The 8643-nt window shown below is 37.1% G+C and overlaps 1 protein-coding gene across 2 annotated transcripts; it reads left to right on the forward strand.

The window, feature by feature from the left end:
* The first annotated feature begins 442 nt into the window (after positions 1-442).
* Positions 443-8042, forward strand: VCAM1 (vascular cell adhesion molecule 1). 2 transcript variants are annotated; one of them, XM_082053279.1, is made up of 8 exons: positions 443-592; positions 1318-1596; positions 2217-2534; positions 3156-3428; positions 4024-4290; positions 4736-5002; positions 6460-6726; positions 7463-8042. In XM_082053279.1, the coding sequence occupies exons 1-8, from the start codon at positions 541-543 to the stop codon at positions 7621-7623; spliced, it is 1884 nt and encodes a 627-aa protein (XP_081909405.1). In that variant the 5' UTR covers positions 443-540; the 3' UTR covers positions 7624-8042. The 2 variants fall into 2 exon arrangements, with proteins under 2 accessions (XP_081909405.1, XP_081909406.1); XM_082053280.1 differs by lacking the exon at positions 6460-6726.
* The last annotated feature ends 601 nt before the right edge of the window (positions 8043-8643 follow it).

Here is an 8643-nt window from a genome sequence, read left to right on the forward strand (position 1 = left end):
TAACACAGTTTTCAAAGGAAATACTGAGTTAGGTGAAGTTAGTTACAGAACTGAGCATTATTGGAAGTATTCTCAAGATTTAGCCCTACAAAAACATTTGCGCTGAAAGCAAACTTGACTAACTTTTCCATCTGAGATATGGTGCCATTCAATTACTTGGAATTACCCGCATTCTTTCATTTTATCTGTTGTTTGCAGGATCAGATCTTGACTTGGTATTTTTAAGTCTAGTAGGCACTTTATTCCAAACATTCCTGTTTGTTTTTTCCTGGGCTTTGAGTTCTGTACTGAAGGCAGCAGCAGAGGGCGCCGGCCCAGCCCAGCCCAGCCCAGTCAGTCTGTGCCTCCCTGCTCTGGACTTCCCCGGGCCGGGATTTCCCATCCCACCTCCCAGAGCCCTTATAACAGCGCGCTGGGGCTGCTCTCATAAGCTGTTGCAGAGCAGCAAGATCTCACTGTGCGTCTTCACAGAAAATACGAAGCAAGGCTTTTGCATTTACTTTCTTTACCTAGTAACAGCAATTACAACTGTTAAAACAGATGGGAAGAACACGCCAAGCTGTGCTAATAATTTTGTATGCTTTAATGACTGGTAAGTTGGGGGGATTGTTTGATTGTTTTTAATTCTGTTAAGTATAAACTGACCTGCAATTTACTGTTTGATCTTCATTTCTCCTTGTTCCAGTTGCTTTTACATGTCGGTGAATACAGTTATCAATTAAGTAGTTCTGACAAAATGTCAGGAAGTTTTTTTGACGTTTACTTTAAGCTTTTTTGTGCTTTGGAATGACACAGTAATTTTCTTATTGAGTTTGCTAAAAGGCAGTCTAGGAGACAACTGCAGTATATCACTGCATGATTGGTTTTTACTGTCATCCCTGACAATATTGGTCAAGTTTGGTACTGAATGTCCTATTGAAGGTGATTCTGCAGTTGTCCTTGTTATCTTACTTGCCACTCCTCCCCACAAATGTTGAAAAGTTTTACAACCAGATACACCTGACCAAAAAAAAAAAAGTAAAAAAAAAATGTGCCAATGCATTGATTTTTGCTGAGAGCACTGAGTTTATGCCATTTTATACATGAGAACTGTCTGTTAGAGTCATCTGAGTCTGTATTATCTTTGACAAAAATACCAATGTTTATTTGGTATTTGGAGATGTAAACTGTTGTATGAGCTTTATCAGTTTTACCTCCATGGAACTGTGAAAGTAAACTTGCGAATTAATGACCTCATATCACAGTAGAATATGAGAAGAAATAGGAAAATAAATGTTGAGAATGCTGCTGAGTTTATGTATGTTCTTCCTATTGCAGTTAAAGCATTTGAAATGGAAATTATACCTGCTAACAGAGTTGTTGCCCAGATTGGAGAAACACTCGTACTCACATGCAATAGTACTGGCTGTGCATCACCAAGCTTTTCCTGGAGAACCCAGATGGACAACCCCCTTGGAGGAATAGTGAACAACCATAGGACATACTCTACCTTGACTATGAATCCAGTCAGCATTGTGAATTCTCATCATTATCTGTGTACTGTCTTCTGTGGTGAGAAAGAGAAAAAAGAGAAGAGTATCAAAGTTGAACTTTACTGTAAGTAAAAATGTGAAATTCTTTTTTAGTAGTACAAGTTCATAAAACATCAGTAATTGTTTTTAGATCTTGTGGTTGGTAGTTAACTGGTAATGCTAGAGTAATGAGTCTGCTGTAGCTCAGTATATATTCTCTTGTAACATTCCTTTATCTGTCTGTTCAAGACTCTTTCTCAACCCCTTTCTGCTTAGTTTCTGCACTGAATGTAGTACATACTGGTCTTATTTTTTCTTATTCTTGGTAATACTTGAAAGCTGAAACATAGACTCTTCAAAAGATCAATGGAGCTAGAAAAAAAACAAACCAACCAAACAAACGAATACCCCAGCAACAAAAAGACAGCAGCAGCCTATGTGGTTGAGATGGATGTCCTGCTGGATCTTATTAGATCATTCGTGATCGTATTTCAACAATTGTACAAATATAATTCCTGTCAGTATATGAACTGCTTATGAAAGACCTGTATGTCTTCATATCCAGGTATATTAATATATCTTGTAATAAAGTTGATATAATATTGTGTTCTGAATGCCTCTAAACTCAAGGTGTTTGATCTTGTTCTTATGTTAACCATGGAGCTCATCCCTGCTAGACTAAAGAAACTGATTTTATTCTTTTAGCTTTCCCCAGTGATCCTGTTATTGAGATCAGCCCATCCTTAGTTGCTGGAGAACCAGTCACTGTCCTCTGTAAAATTCCTGATGTGTATCCTTCTGATCGCCTGGAAGTGCTCCTAAAGAAAGAGGAACAAGTTCTTCATGAGGAAAATTTTTACGCAGATGGCAGCACAAATACAGAGACCAAAACTGTGAAATATTCATTTAATCCCATGGCTGAAGATATTGGGAAAGAGATTACCTGTGTGGCCAAGTTACCAATTGCTAATATGGACTTTGAACCCAAAGAAAGAGTAGCTTCTCAGAAACTGAATGCTAACTGTAAGTATTTTTGTTCTAGGGCTTTCAGACCAAGTACTCTTTAATGTTAAGTTTCATGGAATGGGTTTACAAAGTGTGTGCTATAAATAATTTATAATCTGCACTTCTTATCTGTATTATTTTTGTAGATAATCTAATGTATTCAATTGAATTCTGCTGTATTCAGTAACAGTCATTGAGTCATTGAATACCCATTGTTGTTCATGACAGAAGTTAGGCAATGCTTTAATAACTCCCCTCTCACTCTCTTACCTTTGGCACTGCTGCCTAGTCAGAAAGTGAAGACCAGCAGAAAAATGGCAGCATGCAGATAAAGAGTTGTTTTTAAAATTGCCATTGTATGCTTAGCAGTTCCAAGTTTATAGTCCTAAACAACAGGGAGACAAATGTAAGAGTAAAAAAAAAAGTCCACATTTTGTCTAGCTTAGTAAAGCTTTCAAAGCTGCAAGCCAAATGTCTTATCAAGTCTGGAGAAATTATTGCACTGTGTTACTGGAATACAAATGATTCATTTTTTTATTGATATTTTGTCAAAGGTACCTCTAGGGAAGTTAGTGTTAAAGATGTGCATGTCATTCTTCATTAACTTACTGACCTCATTTCTCTTTTGTTCTCTTTCAGTTGGTCCACAAAATACTATCATTACCGCATCTCCAGGCAGTTCGCCAGTGGAAGGAGACCGTCTGAAACTCACTTGTGTGACTGAGAGTAATCCACCACCACAAATAGTCTGGAGAAAACATCTGGCTGATGAAAGCATTCAGCATCTGGTAGAAAACAATGTCCTTTCTATTCCGCATGCCCGTTCCACTGATTCAGGACTGTACATCTGTGAAGTAATTAATCTGGTGACTAATAAAACGGAGAAAGCAACTGTGGACATTGTTGTACAAGGTACAAGTCTGCTTGAATTGAACTTCTGTTATCCAGTACCCAATTGGCAGCTGCCTGTTGGGTTGGAGGATGCTGAGACACTGAAAATTAGGAAATTATGGCCCCTTCCTTGTTATGTATTCATGATTTAGCTTTCAATTTACTGCTGCTCTTCATGGGCCGTGCTTTTGATTTCTATGCTTAATTTTCAGCTAATTCTCTCTATACTGCTGTTGTCCATGCACACCTCTAGACATTTCCTGCAATGCAACACTCGAAGTGATAAAAGAATCTGAGAAAGCAGTGGTGTGGGGGACACTGTTATTTGCTTGAAATGCTAACGTATGTAGCAATTACGCAGGGGCATAACAGTCTCCTTCTTGCAACTAGTAGTTGTAGCCAGTAGTAGTAAATTTAGCAGTTATTTAATAGTAAAATTATTTGAGACATTATTATTATTATTATTGCTGTTTCAGTAGAGCCAAAATTATAAATGGAGCCAGGGACCAAAATCAAAATGAACAGATCCTTGGGCAAGCAATTCCTGCTTTCTTAAAACCCTCTTAATCTTTAGTACTTTTACATTAGTGTAACAGCATTTTCTTTTGTTATGCAGGTGCTCCAAGCATTGCAGAACTCTCTATTGAGCCTTCTACAACAGTTCAAGAAGGACAAAATGTTTCCATACAATGTTCTGCTGAGAGTAACCCTCCTCCCAAGATTATTTTAAGGAGAAAATCGGACACAGCAGACATGGGGTCTTACAGTGACAGGAGAATTCTTCTTCTTCCATCTGTGACATTCCTGAATAGCGGAGACTATGAATGTGTAGCAGAAAATAAGTTTGGGAAAAGTAAAAGTGAAATAACACTTAATGTGGAATGTAAGTATGTGTAATGTTTTCCCAATAATTTAAAAATAATTAGTTAATTCTCCACTTACTTCAGTTATAAATGTAACCAACAAACTAAACACAACCCTGTGAGTACAAAAAAATCAGCGTGGTCCTCAGCTCTTCCCCAAAGAAAGAAGTAGTGCTGATGAGGAAAACAAAGACATGAAATCTTTAATTTAATGATAGTCTTAACTCAGGATCTGAATGAGTGAGAAATTGATCTGCCTTCTTAATATTATTGGCTAGAAGTATTTGGTTGATATGTTTAGGCGATAGAGAGTTTGTATGGAAGCTCTGACAGTGTGTATTTTACTTATTCTGAGAAAGAAGAAGCAATTCACTTTGGAGGCCAACAACCTGGCATCCAGTAGGACATGTTGGATCCATGTCTAAAAAATCCAGTGATGATTAACTACAGGATTCTTCCTTTCAGATGGACCAAAGAATACAATGATCTCCGTTATCCCTGCTAACACCGTTAAAGAAGGAGAAACTGTGACAATGAAATGTACTAGTTCTGGTAATCCAGCTCCAGTGATCTCTTGGAAGAAAAAGAAGGCCACTGGGGAGTCTGAGAAAATTTCTAAAGATGCAACTTTAATTGTACAGAACATAAAAAGTCAAGATCTGGGGCTTTATGAATGTGAAGCTTATAACCAATTTGGCAAGGAAGAAAAAGTTGTGAAATTACTTGTTCAAGGTTAGTAGAAGACAGAACACAAGTGTTTTTGTTCTATGTATTTTAGGTCCAGATCCCATTCTGTGAAGGATGGTGGAGTTCTGTCATTGATATCAATGGAGTTAAAAGGCCCTGATGTCATTAAGTCATTTAGGAAGCTTTAAACAATGAAGGGTGAAATCTGCCTTAGTACAGAGAGCTTATGCAAAGTTCTCATGTCAGTTGAGCTTCCATCACTCCTTCCAATTGGCAAATATATGCATGAGGCAACGAAGCCATGCAGTGCCTATATTTTCTTCCAGATAGGTCTCAGGGGAGGATCCAGATACCCGCATACAAAAGATAAAAAGAGGAAGTACATGCTGAAACTTCTCTGTGGAGGGACTGTATCAGAGCCTCTTGGCTCTCCTTTAAGTTATGACCCTGTATCACATTCTCACAAGCTGCATTTAAGCTACGCCAAGTGCTGATTCCTCAGCCTATGCGCAATGATAGTAAAGTTTCATTTTCAGTAGTAAGCGGACTTTTTTACTTCAGCCCTGCTGCTTCTGTTTATTGCATGGCAACAGGCTGAGGGATTGCTTCTGCCACTAATCCATCTCTTTTCGTTATTCTGCACTATTCCTGTAGCTGTACCAAAAAATACACTTTCAGTTTTCTGTTCAATTACAGTTATGCACGTCTATTCAGAGAACTCTAAAAGAAAGTGGGTGGTGGGATCAGAACCCTTGAAACGGTAGATGGCAAATACACCATAGACAGGGCTCAGCCAAAGGGCACAGGGACATGTCATTAACGAACTGGGAGAGCAGTCTCAGCACATAGTACTTTATCTCCAAGGTTAGTTAAAGTAACTACTGTGCAGAGTTAATATTAGGATTTGTTTTAGACAAACAGAATCACACCTTCAGTTCTGTTAAGAATGAATTGTCTTTAAAAAAAAATGAGTTTCACAGGTTCTTGTCATAAGTGGTAGGATCTTAGTGCTAACAAAAATTTCTGTCCAAAACAGCAGATGCACAAAATAATTGCTGCTTCAAAATTTTTCATAGTTCCACTTCCACCTTTGAAAACAGGATGTAAAATTGTGGAACCTAGTGAAAAAAACTACTGTTCTAGGACTCCTTCCTTTGCCTTTTCAGTTGAAAGAGGACATCAACCTCTGGGTCTGTTGATCTGTATCCTTTCATGAACTCAAATGAATAAACAGTTAATTTAAAGAAAGAAGCAAAGGCTTCATATAACATAAAAGATATGCAACACAAACCATCAATTGATAAAACATTCTTTTTGTCAGCTGCTGTTGACTGCAGTGTGTAAAGCATAGCTAGTGACAGAGTAGTGTCTAAAGTGTGCTCAAATATGAGAGTGAATCCACTACTGGATTAGTACTTTGTGTGTACAAGCTGCTGATACTTTCTGAGTTTTTTTGCTTCTGTTTGTTGCTAAATCCTGCCTTGCATTTCTTTTCTTTTCAGTTCCTCCCCAAAATATTACTGTGTTAGTATATCCATCAGAAAATGTTAAAGAAGGAGAAAATGTCACTATTACATGTAGCACATACAGTAACCCACCATCACAGATGGTCCTGAAAAAAGTCCATCAGGAGAATGAAATTATTCTGCCATCAGTGAATGGAACCTTTATACTCTACAATGTCACCAAAAACGATACAGGCAGATATTTACTTGATGTTTTCAATGAGGTTGGAAACAACATCAAAGTGATTGATATAGCTGTTGTAGGTAGGTAGATCTGTTGCCTTAAATTTATTTTGCATTAACTTTCTAATGAATTTTGTGTCAAGGTGACCACAACTACTAGTTCATGGCTGATCCTTGTGCAACAGTACTTCAGTTAACCTAAAAAAAAAACCTAAATCAAACCAAATAATAGAACACCTGGTGAGAATAAGCTGGATTTGACCTTCTTTCAGTGTGGATGTTATTGGCGCTCTTACCTGAGTTGGTGAAGTAGCTTTAGGGATAGGGCCGGAAAAAGGTGAATCCTGGCTGCATTTCTGTCCGCGTGCATGAACAGTGAGACCAACCCAGATAAAGTTCTGTTTTACAAAAAAAATCTAAAGATCAGGCTTTTTAAACATGATCTTCTCCTGAAGAATTTTTTCCAGGAGGTAGAAATGTTCCCTAATCTTTCCTGGGTAAAATAGGTTATATTATTATTGTATTCTTCATGGGCTCCATGGTATTCTTCATTGTAGATCATATCAGATGGGTTTGAACTTGCATAGCAAATTCAAGACCAAGATAGCAGCCAATCATGTAATAGTACCAAGTGTGTAATATGGAGTTAATAAAGAAAAAAGCATATGGAAAGTGTTTTGAAATGTGCTTTGTGCATGAAAATATAAATAGTGTTCCAAATGAAGGTAATTAATAACGTGACTTTTACAGTAATATACATGTATCTTTTTCAATCAGTTTTTATGCAACTCTTTTCTCCTTTTGTCTCCATTTTCAGGAAGATTGGAAAAAACAGATCAAATGGTACCACTGATTATTGCATTCTCCTGTGTAACAGCAGTAGCAGTACCTATGGTTGCAATTTGGATCTACGTGTCAAGAAAAGCAAAGATAAATGGATCATACAGTCTTGTAAAAGCACTCAGGCTGAAAGTGTGATTGCATGAATATAAGTCTAAGTTCATAATAAGCAATGTTATTTATTGTTGTGACTGGTTCTACTCTTCTGTACCATATGGTAACAAAAAAGTGACTTAAGAACACCACCATGTGATAGCAAATGGATTTTTTTTCATGTTTTGATAAGTATTTCAGTATTTAAATTAAAGGGAAAGCTAGCATCCTGTCCTGGAAGCTGGAAAATTACTTCTGTGTTGCAACATGCTGAACAAAGTGTTCCTTGGAGAAGTAGGTTTGTACATAGTGTATAATTTGTGTTATAAATACGTTCAACTGAATATCAGTTTGTAAAATTGCTGTCTTACTGCAACTGTACAGAGAAATGTTGTCAATTCAAAGATATAAATCAGCATTACTTGAGCTGATCAGATAATAATATTTTATTTTGTATTACTCTACAGAGTGAATGTTTTTTATATGATTTGTCTGCTGTGGTAATGTTTAGAAAATGTTCTCTTTTTGCTCATATTACCATAAACTCTATACCTTCAATTAAGTTACACAACCACTGGGCTATGCATTTCTAATTCATTTAAGATCTCAGGGCTCATTTGTGAAACATTTTATTTTAAATATTATTCAGAAAGTGTCTGGGATTATAGTCTAGTTACTTTTAGGACAGCTGAGGTATTTTTGTATTTCATATTTTTAATCATTCTCAAATCAATGTCAGAATTCAGTTATTTCATCATGAGCCAAATCAGAAACTTTATTTACAATATGAGTTGCTGATAAATACACTTTACAGATTTCTGCTGCAAAATGAAGTTACCAGTAGGTTTTTTTGACTAGATCCCCCTAGTGATTCTTGCTTAAGATTATGTCGGAATACATATTCCTATGGAAGGAACCAGTGAAAACTATCATCCTTAGCAACAGCAGATTTGAATGTAAAGTCACAAGCAAGGCAGGCAGTGACACAGGCAAGGGGGAGAGGCAAAATCTCTGCAGTCTCAGCAGTGGTGGGTGGGTTGTTTCCTGAAGAAATCCTCTTCCCAA

This window comes from Streptopelia decaocto, assembly GCF_964273445.1.
Source record: "Streptopelia decaocto genome assembly, chromosome: 5".
NCBI lineage: Eukaryota > Metazoa > Chordata > Aves > Columbiformes > Columbidae > Streptopelia > Streptopelia decaocto.